This window comes from Zosterops lateralis (assembly GCF_965231275.1).
Source record: "Zosterops lateralis genome assembly, chromosome: 6".
NCBI lineage: Eukaryota > Metazoa > Chordata > Aves > Passeriformes > Zosteropidae > Zosterops > Zosterops lateralis.
This window is the reverse complement of record NC_139761.1, coordinates 39,662,777-39,684,420: the sequence shown is the minus strand read 5'-3', so window position 1 is coordinate 39,684,420 and position 21,644 is coordinate 39,662,777. Positions and strand designations below refer to the sequence as shown.

Genomic DNA, 21,644 nt, shown 5'->3' with positions numbered 1-21,644 from the left:
GGGAATGAGAGGAACTTGTGAGTCGCCTCTGGTTTTACCAGTGTACAAGGGAGGAAGTCTGGAGTGGCTGAAATTCCCCCTTGCACACAGATCCAGGTGAGTGGTGAACAAGCTGCTTTCAAAAGCAGAACCTGTGGCACATGGGCATAGACTGAAGGGGAACAAACCAGACAAAGAAACTTCACTTTTCCAAGACACTAGTAACTAACTGCAAAGCAAGAATGCATTTAGCAAAATGAGATCTCTCTCCCCTTGTAGCCAGGCCCCATCCTCTACATCGTGCCCCATGCCTCACTCACCTCTGCCGTGGCCAGAACCTGCAAATGGAAGGAATTTGTTCAGTGCAGTCAAATGCAAAGGGAGCAGTGGGATACAGGGAAGGAAGAAAATCAAGTGAGCAGACGTAACACAAAATCTCTACAAGATATTTCTGCACCTGGCTCTTTGAGCAGAAGTCTATAAATTTTGTTTTCTATTCACTGTTAAAAGCACTCTTTTAAAAGGACCTGAGGGAAGTCATCCTGAGGGACATGTAATACTTTCTCCTTTCCCCCACTCACTTTCTCCTGGCAGGAATTATAAAAGAAAAGAGTTCACAAGTAACAATTAAGAGGACAAAGTATCTTTCACTGAATTTACTCTCTTGCAAAGCTGATGACAAAAGTGTCATGGGCAAAACTTCAGCGTTTTGTATAAACCTAAGGCTGTGTATTTGTAACTGCATGCTCTTTTTTTTTCCCAACCTGCTTAAGTATTGCCACGTAATTTCAACACAGGACTTTCATTAAAACAAGTCTATGCCACTGCTCTGGACTCACAGAAGTTGTCGGGACTGTGTCTTTATGAAATATCATTAAACCTGAGAGCAGCACCATCGTTATGGTTCACGTAGAGTGGGAAGCACACAGCCTTCCCCAGAGTGCTGCACCCACATGCTCATTTGTAGATAGCAGGCCCAGGCTCTGGGCTGCTGATTATACAGCAAAGCACCTGTCCATGGCTGGGGCAGACTTCCTGCTGCAGCGCCACAGCTCCCTGAAATGAGATTTATGCAAACTGGCTCAAGTTGTGATGTCACAGGCACGTTGATAGACCCAAGGGCTATCTGCCTTCTACAGACATTTGATAAAATCAGGAACTTCGCATACAACTCGGGAAAAAGTTCACCTCAGAACTTATTAGGGCAAACTATGAAAACTTGTTAGAGTCCTCCTATCCTGAGATCCACCACTGCTAAGGGACTTCACAGAGTCTGAGGATCTCACTTTTTTTTGTTGTTTTTCTTTTCTTTTTTCTTTATTTTTCTTCCCCTCCCCTGCTCTTTTTTTTCGTTTGTTTTTAATATGATTTTTGGGAAGTCAGTTATTCTGGATGTTTGAAAACTGAATTAAGAAAAATTCGCTGAGAAGTTGGCTGAATGTTGCAAGCTTGCAAAATGGAAGGATTTCCCCTTATTCCCCCTGTGAGTATATGGATTTATTTGTTATATGGATTGTTGGGTTCAGTAGGAAAACACAAAGTAAACCAGGTTTTGTTATTTGAGAATATATCTGTTTTGGTCTGTATTTGTAATGCCAGGAAGTTTGGCTTAGGTCAATATATAAAACTAGTGACAACACTGCAATGAAAAGGAAATTAACATTTCCTCCCCAAACTTGTATCTGATATTGATCTCCATTTGTTTTCACAGATTAAATGTATGGTATTTTTGTACAGGACGTTTATAGCAAGTCAGTAAATCTCTTTTCTTCAGTGCCACCATCATGATATAAAAGCCGTCTTTCTTCAGATTGTAATTCTTCATCATATCAAGTCTCTGATATGTTTATGTACTTAACTGTCTACTAATCTGTGAAAGAAGAATTGTTAAATGTTGATTTACATATTGCAGATTTTTGGACTCTGTGTGTTCTTTGCAATGATAGCATTTTAGTTTTTAATTTAATCTATTCTTGAACTGAATTCTCTTGAATTCACTGACTATGAAAAAGCAATTGGCGAACGGCAAAAAAACCCTACGGTCCTTATTCGGGTTTTCAATGCTCTTCTCTAAGATCTAAATTTTTCTGTGTGCTTATGGAGCAGGTCTATCCTTTCCTTAACTCTGAAGCATTGTTGCACTGCTGTAATTTATTGTATGGTGAGTTAAAAAATTATTATTTATCCAGAAAATTATGTCACTAACCTGTTAGCGGTTAGAAAGCAGCCTTAATGGGAAATTTCAAAGCAGAATGGGTACAAGAGGCCCTTAATTAGATTTCATTAAGTTTGTAGAAGCTGAAGAGGTGTCAGATAAGGTGGTTCACTTGGCTTTTTATGTGGTAGATGGCTTACAGTAACAGCTATACATGTGTCAGAGAACAGAAAGAGATCCAAGAGATCCAATGCAGAGCCAAGGATTTAACAAAAACTTGTATCAAGTTTTGGTTTTGTCTTGTCCTATTTAGTGAAGACTAAAGACATTTCTTAGGTTCCACCCAGAAATATGGCCCTTTGAATTCCTGCCATGTTCGGAGTTTATAATGACTGAAAGTATTTAACTTATTTTTGCGGGAGACCCTTTGTTTTCTCAATTTATCATCAGTGTCGCTGAAATCACCTATCTACCCAAAGGGTGAGAAGACCCTAAAAATAATTTTTCTCTTTCTTAAATACACAGAATTTCCCAATGGGTCTGCTGTAACTGTAACAGAATAGAAATCTGAATAGAAACCAAGAAAATAAAAACAGATATAGAGATTTCTCAGTATGTTACTTGTTGGGCTTAAGAAAAATAAAATTAAAAAGAAACACAAACCTTGTCCTTAGCTACCCCAGAAAACTGCATCTCCATTCAAAAAAACCCAGTTGTTAATTTTCTGTCCATTCATTAACTCATAGCCAAGTTTCTTGTCTTTTTTTTCCAGTGTTGAATCCCAGGGCATATGTTGAATAGATTGAGTGAAAATCTAACACAGTTTGGCCCATATTCTAATTTGTCTTGCAGTTAATAATCTGTCTGATCTGTGTTCAGATGAGTGATACAACTGGCAGTGAAAACAAAATTACAGCTTACTGAAGCACTTGACAGGGCAATTTGATTTTTATTTCTGTGATTAAACTGTCAAAAAACCGAATAATTTTGTGGTTTGTACTTTCAAAGTTGCCTTAAGTGCACTTTGTGCACTGCCAGCTAGAGCCCTGTATGTCTGTGTCTCCTGGGACTTTTTCAGCAGGGAGACAAGAGCCTGTTTCTAGGCAGGGGTTGCAGCAACACTTCCCTCCTCCACCCCTCCCTGCTCAGTTAAGGGTGGGTCAATAACTGCTTTTTCTTGCCTGTGCTAGGAAATTCTTATCCTTCAGCTGGAAAACACTGTTTAAATGGTTTAGGAATACTGCATCTTCCTCTGAAGATTAGGAATTTTGTGGGGAAAAGTTCTGCAGGCTGAGTCTGTGTCTTCCAGTGCATGATAGAATTCAGGTGTGTTATGGGTCAAAAAATGAAGTCAAACACCTTTGCCTGAAGAGGGTTCCAGTTGTATATGAATCCTTAAGTTGCCACCTGTAGAAATCACAGCTTTGAACAAAGTATTTTTGCATGAGAGCAAAAGTGCCCTACAGAAATACTCTGTTCCACATAACTGCATTGTCAATACGGTCCAGTGAGGCTGGCCCAATGAGTAATCACACTAATATTTTTACTCATCTTTTCTAAAATAGTTATACTGTAATTTTTTTCCAAGGAAATATAGTTAATTTTGGCCTTAATGCTTGTCTCAGCAGCACATCACTGGAAATTGTCTGAAGTATCTTTGAATCACATGCCAGTGAATAGTTATATCAAGATTAAAAAAAAGATCAGCATTTGGTGATTTTACAGTTTCCTGGAATCATCCAACAAAGTCTTGGGGAGTAACAAGATTTTCAGACTGCTATTCAGTTGAGTCCAATGTGTCTCTCTTAACCAATGCCAACTGAGCTTTCTCTGACTGCTTTTGTGGCCTTTCCCTTGAGTTTCAGGGCAAAGATGGAAGACTGAGGTCACTTTTCATTATCAAAGTCTGTGAGAGAAAGTACTGTTTGTTGACCTATTACTTGAGGGTAGAATACTGTCTTAGATAGTGTGCTGCACCTCATGGCACGCATGAAAGAGATACCAACTTTAGACCACAACTATGGGATCCTAACAAAGCTTTCAGCCACTCTTTTACATGGAAACAACAGATAGAACAAATGGCCAATTGACATCAGTTAAATATTAAACATAAGCTATTCTTTGCTTTTTGTCAGGAGCAACAAAAACAGTTCAGTGTCATGGAAGTGCTGTCATGTCAGTATGATGAAATGGGTGTGGGTGGGGAGGTTCCAGAGAAGGATGGGGCAAGTGGGTAAAGACTGGCACAAGAGGCAACAGCAGTACATGGTGAAACCTCTTCTCTCTAATTAGAGAAAACATTTCTAAAAAAACTTTTCTGAAAAAAAAAGCCAGAATGACAAACCACTCCCCCAAAAACTAGAATGCAATTAAAAATAGGTTATTGGAAATAGCCTCTTGAATAAATAGAGGGAAATATCCCACCTTCCCATCGGATAATCAGAGAGAATACATGCTGTTCTATGTCCCTTAACCACCACCTAAATAAATTTAAGATAAGCAGACTTTTAAATATACATCTTGCCATGTTCGTTACTGTGCCCTTGAAGATCAGACACCAAGACAGAAAGCAGTGGCATTACAGGTCATTTGTGGGGAAGGATTGGTCCAGTTGCATGAGTTAACAAGGATATACACATACATGTTTTATCAAAAGGATCACTAGACAGGAAACAAATCCAAGGACAAAAATTCCAAGAATCCATAATAAAGAGATTTTAAGCCCCAGACTTTCAAACCAGAGTTTATAGTATCCCAATGCCCTATGTAAAAATCTTTAGATGTTGAGTATCTGCAACTCACTTTGCAGTCAGTCAAGTCTGTAAATATTAAGGGAATAATTGTTTTAGGAGTCTATTTAACACACCTCCCTTTAGCTTTGGTCATTGAATATGCCTCTGAACTGTAAAAATAACTTCTGAATGGTAAAATACTTCATTCTCAGCTGTCAGACTGTGAGACACTATTGCCTGTTAATGTATGTTGGTCTGGAGTGGAGGAGTTTGGAGACTGAGAAAAGACAACAAAGGAAAAGCACAGCCAGGGAAAACCAAATGTTTTTTCTATGCCTAAAATATGTATTGTTTATCTACTTTTGGGCTGATGCTTGGCCTTCCTGCCAAGCTAAACTTCTGTAAAGTTATGAGGGACAGATGCTGTGTTGTATCAGTGGAAATTTTAGCAAATTAGGCCTAGATCAACAGGATACTGATTTCTTTCGAAATTAGTTTACTTCTGGCTAAATAGTTATCAGTGTTAAAAACTTCAATGCATTTAGGTATTAACTTCTTAATAATTTCTATCAGTTTCTACTATTTTAGTTGAGAAGAAACAGAGATTTTTCTTTCACACAATGTACCTTTATATGACTTTTTAACCTCTGTTTTCCCCAACTAGTATGATATGCATTTTCTATTTAGATGTTGACATTTTCTCTTTCTCAGAACACTAATACCTTCCTTTTAATTATAGTAATTTATAATATTAAGAATAAATTTAGTTTTTAATTTGTAATAGAAATTATAATATTAACAAATTCTGAATATGAAGGAGTGGGATGAACTAATTTGCAAAGATAATGAAAAGGAGTAATTCCATTCAGAACTTTATCCTAAAGAAAGCAAAATACAGTCTCATTACTTTTTCTTGTCAGAGATCAGAGTACACCAAAGGGCAAAGGAATGAAGATGGGTAAATACACATAACCACAGAGAGAACACCAAGAAAATACATAGAGAAAAAGCAGAAACACTGAGAAAATGCATGCTGCACTGTCTCCTTTGACCACCCCCATGAAATCTGGACAATAGTTTATACTTCCCATTGTATCTCTGTGTGAATAAAGGGCAATTCTATTGTAATCACATAGATTTGGAAAGGGAGACCTCCAGTGCAGCTCTGGAGATCAGAGAAAACTTCTGACACTCCTATTCCTGCTGTGGATGCACTTAAATGATGACTTGTCCCTTTTCTAGTCTTTCCCTTAGATAGGCTTTTTCATCTCCTTTATTATGATAACCTGTGGATTATCATCTTCTCAAGATTTCCCCAAAGCAATTATCCACCACCACCAGTTATATTTGGAGCTTGTAGCCAGGTGATGGATTTTCTCCTGAGGCTTTAAATATCCCATGGGTCTGACTCCCATTTAGTGTGTGTGCTGGAAGCCATGAAGTTTTATACAATCTTACCAGTGCATTTTAATGATACACTAATACAACACATGGCTGCTACTAAGTATTTACCAAGTTCCAAAGTAATTTCTGAAAGTGGATTTTTGGCATTTCTCTGGTACATGTTCTAACATCTTAATCCTCAGAAAGGGACAATCTTTAATCCCCCAAATTCCAACAGAATGAACCAAAGGAGTTAACTAGAAGAATTAAAGAAACCAGAAAAAAAGTCCTTTCCTTTTGCTAGCTGCTTATCTACCCCTCCATCTGGAGTTTAGTGGCAGCTGCTACCTTAGGTTTCATGTTCTCAAGCAGTCTAGAGGAGTAAGAAAAAGAGAAGCTCTCTTTTTTATGCTGTCACCACAGCATAAACTTTAAAAATGCAGATGTTCCAAAAATGTGGCAGGTTCATGGAGGGAGAGAAAGGATTTGGGACATACAGTAAGCATATGAAATATAAACACAAAAAATACGCCCATCATGTAAGTTATCATGTTATTTTAAATATTTGTCCTTCAAAATTTGTTATGATGGAGTCATTAATAGAATTAAAATGTTTCTATTATCGTCTAGAAATACAAGAAATAATTTCCTTTCCAAAAACAGGCAAGAAGGTGGTTGAGTTCTCTTTTGCTGTTGACAGTGCAAGAATTTGTTTGGATTGGAAGTAAATACTGTATCAAACTTAAGACACTGTCTTTCTCTAACTCTTATTTCTGGAAATAAACAAGAAGGAACATTAAATGAAGCAACAAAACCGTGCACAACTGGTAATAAACAACCTTTGTTGTGACAACATGAGATCTTAATCAGAAATCACATGGGAATACTAGGCCTGAGGAGGAAGAGAAGTGGGCAAGTTACCCTATGTCACCTGTTTTAAGAAGATAGAGAGGACTTCAATTCTACATCTAAGCATTCAACAGGTCATAACTCACTATTTGTCCCACATTTGGATTTTTTAAGTCTTCACCATGTGTATCTAAAAGCCCTGTGCAGTTGACTTGAACCAGCAAACCTTTAGAGGCCACCTTGGATGGTAACTGAAAGAAAGAAAATGTGTTTATGCCCTCTGTCAGTGTCACTGCCCTCTGACAAACAGCCACCATTTAGCCAGACCTTGTAGAAACAATCAGTATAATATGTTTAGGCAAGACAAGCTTCTGCTTTCTCCTTTGTGTGCAGGAATCATCATCATCATCATAATTAATAAAAGAAATTGTCTGTTACTACCAAAGAAAATATTTCACTTTTACTTGTGCCTAATATCTGCAACAGCTCTAAAGCAGTGTCCTCAGGAGGCTGGAGTGTGGGATACAAGGGATTTCTGTGTTACAACGGGACAATTTTGCTACACAGGCTGGGTCTCTCTTCTACTGGGATTACTCTTTTTTTCACCCCAAAACAGTGTTTGGCATCACACATTTTATTTCTGCTGATTCAATAATAACTTGAAGTTTCCCCTTTCTTTCCTTAAGTCATATAAAATGGGTTGGCATCAGCCCTTCACTAATCCTATGAATAATTTGGAAAGGATTTGTGTAAACTTACTGTTCTAAAAATTCCTCTTCTTTTTACAGCCCTCTGAAGATATGGTACCCTATGAGTCAGACCTCTACCGACAGCCCCATGACTATTACCAGTATCTCAACAGTGATGGAGAGAGTCATGGTGGTAAGTCAAAAAATACCTCCTTGGAGCATAAAATCTCATGGGTTACCACAGGAAACAGATTTAGGACATACAAGAAAAGAATAAATTTATTGCTGTGATCTATAATATATAGCAGCACATTTTTGAATCAGGAACAAAAAATATTTTATTAATAATATAATCTTATTATATTATTTGTTCCAATCTAGCAACTGCAACATGGTTTCTCTGAAAGAGCATTTTAAAAAGCACTCTATGATGCAAGTAGTTTCCAAGAAAGTAGGATCTCATGATCCCTATCCTTCATTATCTTTACTGTATTTTAGTTTCCTCTGCAGATCAAAAGCATTCAGTTTGCTTCTGAACTTCTTGAGAATAAGGATTTGCAACACTGTATTCCTCTTCTTGTGTTCTCATGTCCAATTCCCATTTCACTTAGGCCCTAGATAATGTATTTGTGCTTTTATTTTAATTAGGTTTCTTTGGTATTTAGCCTTTTTCAACTCCATATATTTTCCTCTTTCTTTTGATCTCTATTGCATGCTGCCACACCTAACTTTAACTTTCACTCTTCCTCCAGTACACCCAAGTACTTCCTCTCTCTAAATCTATGTAAAACTTCCTTGTAGCTGTTTGTACATAAACATAACTCAATGTAAAAATGCTGTATTATTATTTATTACTTCAATTTATGTATGTGATTTCAAAGCTTTGGTGTCTATATTTTAATGTTGTCCAGACACTGGACTCTAAATCAACACAGAGGCAAGAGTCTTGCTTTGTGAATTTTGTGTCCTGTGCAATACAATGGTCCAGCAACACCACCCTGGAAATACCAGAGCCGATATTGACTCAGGAAGGAAAAGCACCGTTCTACTGTATTACTAGTGGCAGGTCTTGGAGTTTCCCTGAAAGACTCCCACTGATACAGCAACTAGACCCCTTGCTGTTATAATTTAAGATATGAACTAATCATAGCACAGCACTGTTTTGTCTGTGGCAACAGAAGCTCTCTTAAAGAGCAGTGAGTTACTGAGTAAGATTGCGCTCAGCATTTAGCTGAAAGAGATTCCTACTTAAATTTATTCTCTGCATTTCCTTCAGAAAACACCTATGGTACTCTTAACGCCTGAAGACAAAGAATTAATTCAGTTTTTATAAGTTATCTCATGGCATCTGTCAAGCCTCGTTAATCAAACCCAGCAAATTCCACATGGAAATTCAGGGTTTTTACATTATACCCTCTACCTGTTTGCACACTCATAAAACAGGATAACATTGATTATCTCAAAAGGCAATTGTGACAATTAAACAATAAATATAAAAGATGCCATATAGGAAAAAGCATTGGAAAATAACTTTTCTGTCATTAAGTCAAGGCTACTTCAAGCAAAAACATCTCTTTATCTTTCATAATTTTACCACCTCATCTGGTTTACTGCCTATTTTTCTATTGAAAGGCTGTCCGTAAGCTACTTTTCTCATACCACTAACATGATTTAACTCATCATAATGAACACAACAAAAACTGGTTAGTGACCTATATGTGTTATAGCCTAAGCAGTACCTAAACATGCAATTTAAATAGAAATTTGTCTGTTCCTAGAGTTGTGCTACACTTCTCCTAAAGACCCCAAACCACTATTTTTTAACTCCTACATTAAGTGCTTATGGAAGAGGCTACCTAAACCCAGCCTGCACATTTCAATCAAATTTCTATTTATGAAAGCACCTGTACTGTAGTTGGTTGTGTATAAACATCTGTGCCCTGTGCTGTCCTAAATTACTCACAGTCCAAAAGAGCAATGAACAACCAAAAAATACAGATGGAGACTAAAATCCATAGATTATTGTAGTTTACTTATTTCCAATAAACACTGAAAAACCCAACTTTGGCTTTAATTTTGTTCAAGTAACACAAGTATAGAGTCTTGAGAAGAGCCAGGCAGAAGAGCAGGAAAAGGATGCCACAAAGTACATTTAGAAATATGTACTAAGTGTTCAGAACAAAGTGGATAAAGGCACAATGATTGAAAAATTGAGGGGAAAGGAATAAAAAGGTGCTGCAGTGACAGCAATGACAGAGACAAGAACCTGATTAGTTAGGAGGATAAAAGAAGAAGTAAGAACAGAATTGCGAGACAGAAGTTCAGCTTGGGGTACAGTGAGATCACTAACAATACATTAAAATAATTTTGCAGGTCTACTCAGTACCACTATGTACCCTCCATACTACCAGTTAATGCAAATAGATGCCACTAGACAGAATAATACTTCTGATTTTGCTGACAAGGGACTGTCAAAGAAATAGGAAAATTTCCTTAGGTGTCAGACTACCTCTCTCTCACTGCTAGAAAATTAATTTTGTGAAAGGGAGATGGAAATGTCTTAATCTGTAGATTTGTGCTGCATGCATTACTGTCCTTTTTCCTCAAATATAGTACTGAAGGAAAACCTTAGTCCATATTTACACAAATAGGTAGTAAAGTCCACAAAAATCTCTAAATCTGTGCCATTAGTGAGTAGTATGTAGGAAATCATTTCCAATAAGTGAAGGCTGAAATTAACAAGCAAAACCACAACATGATACGTTTATCACCACAAGCATTGTGTGCGATTATTTTCTCTCCTGCAGTGTAACTATGTTTTAAATACTGTAATAAACACAGAGACACAGTTATGCAGGACAGAAGCTGCTTTAAGTGATAATGTATTAGTCCATCACCCTACCCTGAGCTTGTAAATCTCTAAGTGTAACACAGCATATTTTGTAACACTAATGCAATCTTAGTAATTACAAAATTCCACTGCAGCTTTGTCTCAATGTTATTACCAAATATTATAGGTTTAGTAAAAATCACTTTTTGTATGAAGCTGTGTGTTGACCCTTGTTCACTTCATTGCTAGCCTCATGGAACTTACTAGATTTCCTGATCTGGGACTTTATATTTGTTCCACATCCTGGAGTAATATGACCATTTAGGAATCTCAGCTTTGATTTTATTAGTCCACGTAGAAGAGAAGGAAAGTCCAAACATGTGAACCTTAGTCTTAAATGCTGTATGAAAAAGAGAAAGAATTCCAAACTTCATTAAAAAATCCCCTTCCTTCAAAGATATCTCATGATTTGATGGGGACTGACCCATATTTTTTTTTTTTCATTTTCTCTACATGCTTTTTCCTTGATTTGTTTTTCCAGATATGCAAAACACAGTGGGAACTTGTAGACTGTGCAGTGTGGGGCTCTGTGCCTCCCCTAGTTGACCATGTGTTGGAAAACCAGCCGAGCCCAGAGCAGAAGCCCCAGAGGCCCTGAGCAGAGCTCCCGTGGGCAGCAGCTCTCCCGAGCCAGGCAGAGCACGGTGCTGACAGAGCGTTCATGTTTCCGGTCCAACAGCTGGCTCATGAGTTTCTGAACGGTTCTGCTCTGCACAACGCAGATTTAAACCATTGCTCCACATTTATTATAAATACCTTCCCTGAGCCTGTTTCATATTCTAGCTGCTGGTTCTATTATTCATCTATTATTCATCTATTAAAACAGAAGCAAAGAAATTTACGGTGATGAGAAGGCTCATGAAAAAGTTCAGTCAGGTTTTCTCACTTGTGGAATGAGAATCTACCTTCACAGTGAATATTAGCACAATGCCTTTTCACCATGGAGGTGATACCTTTAGGTATTGCTTCCCAACAGGCTAACATCCTCTCTGTCATGGGAGGGAGTTCAGAATTCATTATTGTCCTTCCTCTAACCTTTCACTACATACAAGACCAAAACAAACATGATCTCCATGCCTCTGTAAGAGAGAATTTTTTTTCACATCCTCTTTCACTTCACATGAAATTTCTCATAATGACTCCATTGTGTAGGTATAGCTTGGCTTTTAATGACATTTTCCTTTGCCCAAGGAACAGGCACTTTCCATTTCTAGAATTTATATCTCCTTTTTTCTTCCTTCCACCTTCATGTTTTAGAGAAAATAACAAAATTGCTATGTGTAACTGACATAACACTAATAAAGAGCATAGAAGTAAAGAGTTTTTGGTAACTCAGGTATCTGAAGACACAGATATTTAATTTTTTCTCTTTTTATTTTCATGTGCAATAACTTAGCCAGGATGGTTAACTGCAGAAGGGCCTGTGGAAACAGATTTGTAATTTCTCTTCTAATGTTACTAAATCAATATTGTTTATTCTAAGCATTACTGGGAAATTATAGATTTTTTAGATGGAATAAAGACTTTGCTCCCTATCACAACTTGAATATTTGGACATAAATTTGAGTTGAAGTAATTTCTGACAGAGATTTTTTGGTAGTGTAATAGTATTATGTCATTACTTTAAGTCCTATATGCTGTGCTAATAGTATTATTCTATTACTTTATTTTTACAGCAGCATCTAATTCCATCAAAAAGGAATTCAGTAATTAATATGATAATTACTAATTAGTTATTAGCATGAATATGCATAAATATTATTCCATAGGTTAATTAATTTGCCAAGGGAAAAGTTAAAACAGTTCTGGAGCAACAGTAACCTCGTCATAGGCTCAAAAAAACCAAGAGGTATCTCAAAGTATAAAAACATTATTGCTGATAAAAAAAAATAAAATAATCAAAAGTAGACCACCTAGAGGGTGCACAAATACTAATGGCTATGCATATTGAAAATGTTCTATGTTCTCTCTTGGCCACCATATTTGCTGCCAGTAGGACAGCTGAAGACTTGCCATTGACAGCCTCAGAGCCTTTTCCTTGGGCTTTGTCACCCTCCCAATTGTGCATTGATCTCATTTGGTGTTGTAGATTATCACTGACAAGGGATCTTTGGGAATATACATTGCCCTCCGACAGAGCACTTTCCACGAAGCAAGCAGATCACTCTAAAGAACAAGAGTTTAGATTATTCCTGAGATGTATGCTCAACAAGTTAATATGTAGGGCTGTCCATGGTGTATGGGACCTCAATGGTTGGCTCTGCTTAGAGAAATCTGCAGTAATTTAACCCAGAGAAAATGCGAATTAGTGTGGCTCAGTCTTCCAACTAAATGGAAAGGTTTCACACTGAAAGTGCTCAAAGCTTCTATCAGAACACAGTCTTAGGTAAATTATGGATTTCAACTCATACACTCTGCTGTTTACTGGGTTGAAGTACATGTGGATGTAAAAACACCTGGGTTCTCTGCACCCATAAACCCCACTTTTTTACCCTAGAAACTGAAATTTTTTTCTTGAACTGCAACATGAAAAAGTGCTACTGTGTATTGTGATTATCTTAGGGCTAGAAAACCCATACATAGCCCATAGAAAGTGCTATACAACAAAGCAAAGAAATGACAAAATAATGCAGCAGCTCTGTGGATGCTTTTATAAACACATTTCCACCCCTTTCACAAGCAATGATGAGGTTTAGTCATGAATCAGAAAAGCAGAAAGGACAAAAAAATAAGTATTGGTGTCATAAATGATCTGACAGAGCCTCCAAATAAATTCCTATAGGCCTGAGCATGAAGACAGCTGAAAGAGCTTACAGCTCCTCAAGTACAGCTGTGCTTGGTACAAACATATTCCTGAGTTCACTCTAGAAGCAGCCACACTCAGTCACTCCCCTGGATTTCAAATCCTCAATGTGATTACAGGTAACTGTTTGAAACATAGATGGGGAAGGACGAGGAGACAGGAGATGAGAAAAAGAATGAACTTGATATTTAAGAAAAATATTCATAGCATGTTAGTATCCAGATAATGTAATTCACAATAACATATATTGCAGAACCCAATAATTGTTCCTCTATAAATTTAATTACATTTAGGGGAACACGTTCAGTTCTGTCTATTGTGTTATTGGAAAGATGTCAACAGCTGGGAGAGAGCTCGGAGAAGTGTACAAGTGTGAATAAGGGAGTGAATATACTGATTTACACTGAAAGACTCAGAGCTGAACCTAGTTTAAGTGATAATTAGAAGTAAGAGTACATGACAGCAACCTGAAAACGTGTGAAGGGAGGGACAGAAATTATTTTTCATAATTTAATAGTGGAAAAGAACATGGAACAGTAAGATATAAATTAGAACTGTTACACAGAATATCATAAAGAAATTTCAGCTGTGCATAAAGTGGTGCACAAAAAGGTGAACCCTGGAAGATTAGTTCCAAGCTCAGTTAGAGCAGAGGACATAGTGTTGACACTGATTTTAAAAACAGGCTGTACATAAATCTGCAAAATTATGTATGTAGCTGCTGTATATGAGAAATAGAATTAGCAATACTTCACATTTCTTGTAGAAAATTTTAAATTTTGAGCAGCAAATATGACATTCTAAAATCTTGAAGGCTTGTGTTTAACTAAAAAATCCAGAAATCTAAATCTGAGAATGATACAGAATTTCATTTCAAAGATAAATTAATCAGGAAACATGATAACATAGTGGTTATTTAAGTATTTCTTTATATTTTTGGAAAAAAATCTGAATTATCACAGAAATTTGAATTACACTAAAGAGATAAAAAAGGTAGAGAAAGAGTCGGCATTAGAATTTAGCCTTCCTGTATCCACTGTACACCAAATTTCCACCTGTGTTTATCCTTTTACTCTCTAGTATTGGTACTTAAAAAAATGTGTGATATAGCAACACAGTAGGAAATATCTAGATTTCTGCAGCATTCCTGAAATTTTACTAGCACAGTAAAATAAAGACTAAAGTTAGCTGCAGAATAATCTTTACATTTTATTCCACCTCCGCATTTCCATGCCATGAGGAAGAGTTTAATAAGAATATGACAGTATGTAAATCAGCAGAATTTGTTGTCTCAAGAATGACAATGTTTTGAAACTTGCTATGGTCTCCTCTTGAGAAAGGTGCCAGCGTTAACATCTGCATCCTGTGTTAAATTATCATTGAAATCCATCTCACTATCTGAGAGTATTATCCTACTTAAAGTGGGCTAAGTATTACTTCCCAGTCATAGGAATTTATGAGATTAGGAAAAGAAACTTTACGGGGATATATACAGATTGTCAGCAGAGACAGACAGGTCAACAGGACTGGTTTGGAGAGGGCAGAAAGGGCAGTGACAGGAGTAGGAACCAATGAAAGCCAGGTAAATGCCATGGGTTTTAATCTTGCAATGACAGACAATCTCTTTTTACTTTCTTTAGATCATTATTGGGAATATCATCCACACCACATGCACAGTGAATTTGAGACCTTTGGAGACAACCATTTCACAGAGCTGCAGAGTGTGCAGCCTCCCCAGCTGCAGCAGCTCTACAGGCACATGGAGATCGAGCAAATGCATGTCTTGGATTCTACAATCCCAACCACACACATTGGCCTCAACCATCAGGTATGGTCACCAACCCTGGCTCAGAATTTCCAATGATAATGGAAAGAATATGATAGTGGTAAAGAAGATAATACATTAGGGAATGCATACTATTAAGTGAAAGAGATTGATGAAATTAGTTACTCAGGTTCTTAGGACATGTAAAGCTCTTGATTCTCAGGACAAATGTACTTTAAACATTCTTTTTATCTGGATAGTGAGAAATCATGCTCCCCTGTCCCCATGCCATCTAAAAAGAGAACTGCATTTTGTGGAGGTGTTTGTAATTTCAAATTTTTGTTTCATTTGGAATGAATATCAACTGGTTTGCAATTCTGCAGATGAACTGGACCTGAGAACTTTGTATCATCAGAGCAAGGCTACCCATGACTATTAAGAAGTAATTCTGAGCTTTGAAGTAGTAGTAAACTTCTAAATATTTCGAAGGAACCCTGACATTTTTATATGGCTTGCTTGAGAAATGCTACAAAGACATGCCACTGGTAATTCTACCACAGGCTGAGGAGACCCTACTTGTGCTTCTGTCTGGGAGTAAATAAGTCACAAGCCAAATGCACTATCTTGTCTTGGCTCAGATTTTACATTAAGCCAGGCATTTCCCTGTAAAAAAAAGATACTCCACTATGCAGTAGTCACCAAAGCACCAGTGAATTCTCACTGAAGCTGAAATTATAAGGTGTTCCATCATACTACAAAGACACTAAGCACAGGAGGTGTGGAAACTACTCTTGATACTACAAGAATATGCTCAAAGTCATTACTGAAAGCAGTAAGAAAGCTGGGAGATGTTGTGCTAAAGAGTTTCCCAATGTACATGAAATGTCCTAAATACAAGACAGAAAAGAGAAAAAAGAGCATTAGCTGATTACAGTGCTGCATCTAACAGTTCTCTAGCTGAAACTTTCTGAGAAAAACCACATGCATGGGCTTATCATTTTGGGTTTCTCTGCTCAAAGCAAACTGAAATTGTATGTCAATACTGTATTAATCAAAAAGAAAGAAGAGAAAAAATAGAATGAGTAAGCTAACACTGACAACAGGAAACTGCAAGCCATCAAAAATCAGGAATAGAATATAAGATGTAGATACAAACAAAGAATTAGGAACAGAAAGTTACAAATATAAAAAATGCATCATGGAACTGCAGTCTGTGGGAAGCTTCAAGTTGTTTCAGTTGCTCATTGCAACTGCTAATACATAATGACCAACCATTACCTCTGGCGAAGGGCAAAGGGTGAAAATGAGCCCCTTTAGGGATGTCTTTGGAAGCACAACCCAAAAACAAGAGAGAGCATTTCCTTGTTCATTCTACTCAGTTATCATCTTTCATTTCAGGATGAAAGGCAGGGAACTATTTTTGTTACAACTTTTGATAAAGAGCACCATGATCTCCCTGCCCCACACCCTACCAAGCTGCGGAACTCACCACTACCTTCCTTTTCCTTACCAGCAGGGGATCTTTGGCTTTTTACTTTACTTTACTTTTATTCCTAGAATAGCTCATGCAAATAGTACTTGGCATGCTCTGAAGTTCAGCTTCTGGTGTGTCTCAGTCACAGTCCCAGGCAAAGAAACAGAAGCAGGAAGCAAGTTTTAACCCTCCTCTAAATTTGCTAGTTTTTAACTAGCATGCTTGTCCTGCAATATCAGAGTTACTGTTTGGAATAAAGGAAGAAAATACAAAGGTATTTGTTTAATTTTCTGTTGATGTCACATTACTTTGTGAAATCAAATTTGAAGTTTACCTGTTCATGAGCAAGATTCATTTGAAAAATTTTGTCAGCCTGCCAACACGGGCCTCAGAAATAATAAAAAAGAAGGTTGGGAAGGTGCAAGAAGAATTTTTGAAAGAGGAAAATCACACATGGGTGCTGCAGACCCTGAGAACACATTAGAATATGGAAAGTAACTAGTAGTTCCTTAAGTTTTCTCTCTCCAGAACTGTATTAGTAACCTGGCTCTTTATAGCACATGGGCAGGTCCTCTGAGACTCTGTCCCAAAACTGTGTGACACTGTATTGCCCTTGCCAAGTTTCAGGTGCAGCGGAAGTGTAAGCAAAGGTACAGCAGTCAGGGAAAGTGAGGACAGCATGGGGAAAGCTTACTCAACTCCCCAGGCTGGCCTCTGCAACTACCTTTGCTTGAAAGACACCATGTCCCCTCCCACTCTGCCACTGTCCCACTCCAGCCCCAGAGCAGCAGTTCCTTTCTCCCATACGACCTCCTAAAACACTCCAGATTTCCACAGCCTTTTTCTCTGCAGGGGCACCAATCTCTGTTCCTCTCCCCTGTAGGACACTGTCCCATCTTCTCATTCCCCTTCCCCCATGGCATAGTCTCTCCCTTCCTTCCTACCCACCCCCGAGGCTGCAGCTTTCTTAACTGTAAAATGCTGAAGGGGACTGTGGTGAGGGCTGAAGTTTCGCTCCTGTGGATCTGACAGGAAGCTTACACGCACTCTTGCCCAATCCTGCCCTTCCTGCCAGATCGGCTGCAGCCAATCTGCCAACTCATTAACTGCCAGCTGCTGTACCCCCAAACCAGCCCTTGGCACACGCCTTATTGGGACATTTTAAGGTGGTGTAAATTTCATCCGAAAAGCACCGCTCGGCCAAGCCCAGCACAGGGTGAGTGGTGTGACTCATGAACACCCACTGCCCACTTCAGCCTCTGAGGTTCCCTGGGGAGGGCATCAGGCTCAAAACATTCTTTCCTGGTGAAGAAGAGCCATACAAAAGGAGCTCACTTTCAAGAACTATCATCTGTCCCATTTCATGAAAGCTGCATAAGATATGATGCCGTGTTTGGGGAATATTGGTTGGATTTTTTTTAATGTAGGGATTGGGTTCTTATTCCTTGCCCCTCAGACTGACCTGTTTCACATTATTAAACAAGAAGATGCAATAACTTGTGGTCGTATTTCCTAGCAAACTAGACCACAACTGAGAATTTACAGAGCAGAGGTATATTCCACACTGCTTCTGACAAGACCTCTATATAAGGGCAAGAGAATATAACCCAAAAACTGGCTTGCTAGCTTTGCAGATGAGAAATTCCCTCCTAATGGGGAATTTTCAGATAGCCATTTGGGAAAAGATAATATGGGCTGATATGATATATCCTTAATCTTAGTGTTAACGCTACTCCTCTCCTCATGGGGGAAGTTTAAGAGAGAAAGCTGACAGACTGGTACAATCCCATCTCCAAATTTGGATGCAGTCCCATAGGGTTTTGGTGCCATCAGGAGGTACTGTGCCTGAGAAAGGAAGAGGACAACAGAGCCAAAGCCAGCCATGATAGGGAGAACTGTTAATTTCTTTCAAATTTAGTTCCAGATGGTCTGTGTTAGAAAAACAGTTGTTCTGAAAAGCAGTTTCACTCTGGGGATAGGCAACCGGGATCAGAAACTCATTAGGAAGAAAGCAAGCTTTGGGGAGATAAGAAGGAAGAGTGGCAGTGTTACTTGCATAGGATATAAGATATGAGAAAGTTCTGACATTCACAACATTATTCATTCTTCTCTCTTGTAAAGGTGCATCATTGTACCTGTGTAAGTGTTGACTGTTATCTGAAAATATTTCTTAATAGGATGGCATTTATTATAATTGTCAACAACTAAGTCACTCAGTATTGCACTAAACATTTTCCTTTACCTCTTCCTTTCTCCTCCCTTTTCTCTGCATCTCTCTTCCTTACATTTTCTTTTTTAATCTTGATTCCATTGATCTGTATCACTGCCTTCTCCCTCTACTACTCTATTCTCCAAAAGGTGTCCTATTTGCCCCGGATGTACTTCTCTCCACCACAGCCCAGCTCTGACGAGGAGGATGTAGAGAGGCAGAGCCCCCCCTTGGAGGTGTCAGATGGGGAGAATGATGGTGTAGACCCTGGGCCTGGAATTATGCATGGAGAAACAGGTCAGTGAAAACAGAAGGATTTTGTCAAGCTATGAACTGAGCAGATGTTATATTATCATGATGATAATGAATAAAACTGTAGAACTGCTGTGCTAATATTTTATGCCACTGCTGAAGCTTTTTTTCCCCTGACTCCTTGCACTCTCCCCTCCTCTGAATCTTTCACAACCATAACTATCTCAACCCTCATTTCTTAATGTACTCCCCTGCCTCCTTCGGCTTGGTCTATTCAGGCTTCCTGAATGGAAATGGCTTTTTCCATTTCTACTTCTATTTTTATTAACAGCCAGGAAAACCAAGAGATGAACCAATTAAAAAAAAAAATAGCTCTCTTTGCTAAGCACCTGAGAGCCACATTCTGTATAACCTGCCAAAATTAGGTTTAGGGTAGTTTTGAATTAGCAATGTTTTTCAATTAACTTCAAATTAGCAAATTAATTTCAGAAGTTTAGCCTTTGGAATTACTTATTCCTGCTTTTTCTTCTTGGTACTTCAACCCACATTTTGCCCTCACAGTGTTACATTGTCTACTGTTACAAATGCTGCAAACTGAAGAAGTTATGCATGTCCCAAGCTAGCTAAAATACTTAGATACTTTCTGCTGTTTCACCAGGAACTGCACACAAATACTAACACTCCACTGTCTTTCTTCTTTGATTCTCACACAGGCAGCAAGAAAAAGATACGTCTGTATCAGTTCCTTCTGGACCTTCTTCGCAGTGGGGACATGAAGGACAGCATTTGGTGGGTGGACAAGGAGAAAGGTACTTTCCAGTTCTCCTCCAAACACAAAGAAGCACTGGCTCATCGCTGGGGCATCCAGAAAGGCAATCGCAAGAAAATGACCTACCAGAAGATGGCACGGGCTTTGAGAAACTATGGCAAGACAGGGGAGGTCAAGAAGGTTAAGAAGAAGCTGACCTACCAGTTTAGTGGAGAGGTGATGGGAAGGGGGGCCACTGATAGGAAGCATTATCCTCACTGAGGCCATGGGACCCTAAGCAAGAAAAATATTGAAAGCTCCTGGCTGGATACCAGCAGAGGAGATGGACGCATCTTTCTCTTTGCTTCCTGTGCCTCCTTCTCTGCCTTTAAACAGCCTTTATCATCAGATGTTTCTGGTACGAATTCCCTTCTTCAGCATCTGAGAATCCTAATCATGACAGAATTCTTTGTTTCCATCCTCCAAGTTGGACAGAGTTGGGAAATTTAAACAATGTACAAATATATTGCTGTCAGGAACGATTTTTTTTTTTTTTTTTTTAATTGTATTGTAACTAAAGAATACAGCCGATGAAGTTTTGCCTCCAGAGGTGGTGCTGTGTCACTCACAGTGACACTGCGTTAGCTTCCAGCTTTTAATCTAGCATTAATACAGGCTCTGCCGCAGCTCTCAGAGCTAGAGAGAAGTTTGCAGATCTTGGAATGATACCTGTTCTTTTAAATAGTAATAAGATGTACATATTTAATAAAATTAGATATAATGAAGTTTTGATGTTTGCAAAATAAATGGTTACTTCATAAACAGAAGTCATGCATTCAGTGGTGCAGATACAGCTCCTCTGTGGTGTCTGGACAAAAGGTGCACTGGGTTGTAGGACCTTATCCATCTGTAGCTACTTTTTAATTTACCTGAAAACATCATCAGTGGTGTTGAACTCAGTAACAAATGTAAGAGATGAAATACATTACTGTGAAAGAGACTACAGTACTGAAGGGAATTTCAAAATACATGTATGTATATGTTTCTCACTATTTTTTCCTGTGCAAAAGCCCTGCCAATTGAACATTTTCTGGTCATGTATACCAAGAATTGCATTTACACCCCCATCCCGTTTAGAATGTAACAATTAACCGTGTTCTTCTGCGGTTTTACATATTTTCCTGCTCTTTCGTCTTGCATTCCCCCACAGTGATGCCTTGATTCTAGCTTATAAATGTTTCTTGGAAATAAGTTGTGTTTAATCATGTCTTTGCAGAATTCCAGTACAAAAGCGTTTCAAGATTTTAACTGTGGATTTTAATCTCTACTGTAAAACAATTAATAGTAACTAATAACAACTGCACTGTGCAGATAACAATCAAAATGCAAAATAAATGATAATTCAATACCTGAGACACCATGGTAAATTTACCCAGCACATCTAAACACAGAAATTAAATCCAAATTCAAGCAAGCAAGAAAGAAAATTAACATTTTAAGTTTTAACATTATTTAACATATCTCAACTGTTTCAGTCACTCAAAAATCAGGAAATATCATCATGACTTTCCCAAAATAGATGTGGTGAAATGAGGCAGATCGAGAATGAAGAGAAGGGGGTTTTTTAACAATATTGAAATGTGGTACAACATGCCAAATATCACTAAATAACTTGAAAATTTTCAGAGCTTGCTTCTCACTGAAACCAGAAATAGT

General features: G+C 38.1%; 1 protein-coding gene across 1 annotated transcript; it reads left to right on the top strand.

The window, feature by feature from the left end:
* The first annotated feature begins 1,093 nt into the window (after window positions 1–1,093).
* On the top strand, window positions 1,094–21,031 carry SPI1 (Spi-1 proto-oncogene). The gene is made up of 5 exons (XM_083863356.1): window positions 1,094–1,462; window positions 7,887–7,980; window positions 15,121–15,308; window positions 19,078–19,225; window positions 19,894–21,031. The coding sequence occupies exons 1-5, from the start codon at window positions 1,418–1,420 to the stop codon at window positions 20,208–20,210; spliced, it is 792 nt and encodes a 263-aa protein (XP_083719482.1). The 5' UTR covers window positions 1,094–1,417; the 3' UTR covers window positions 20,211–21,031.
* Window positions 21,032–21,644: the final 613 nt, after the last annotated feature.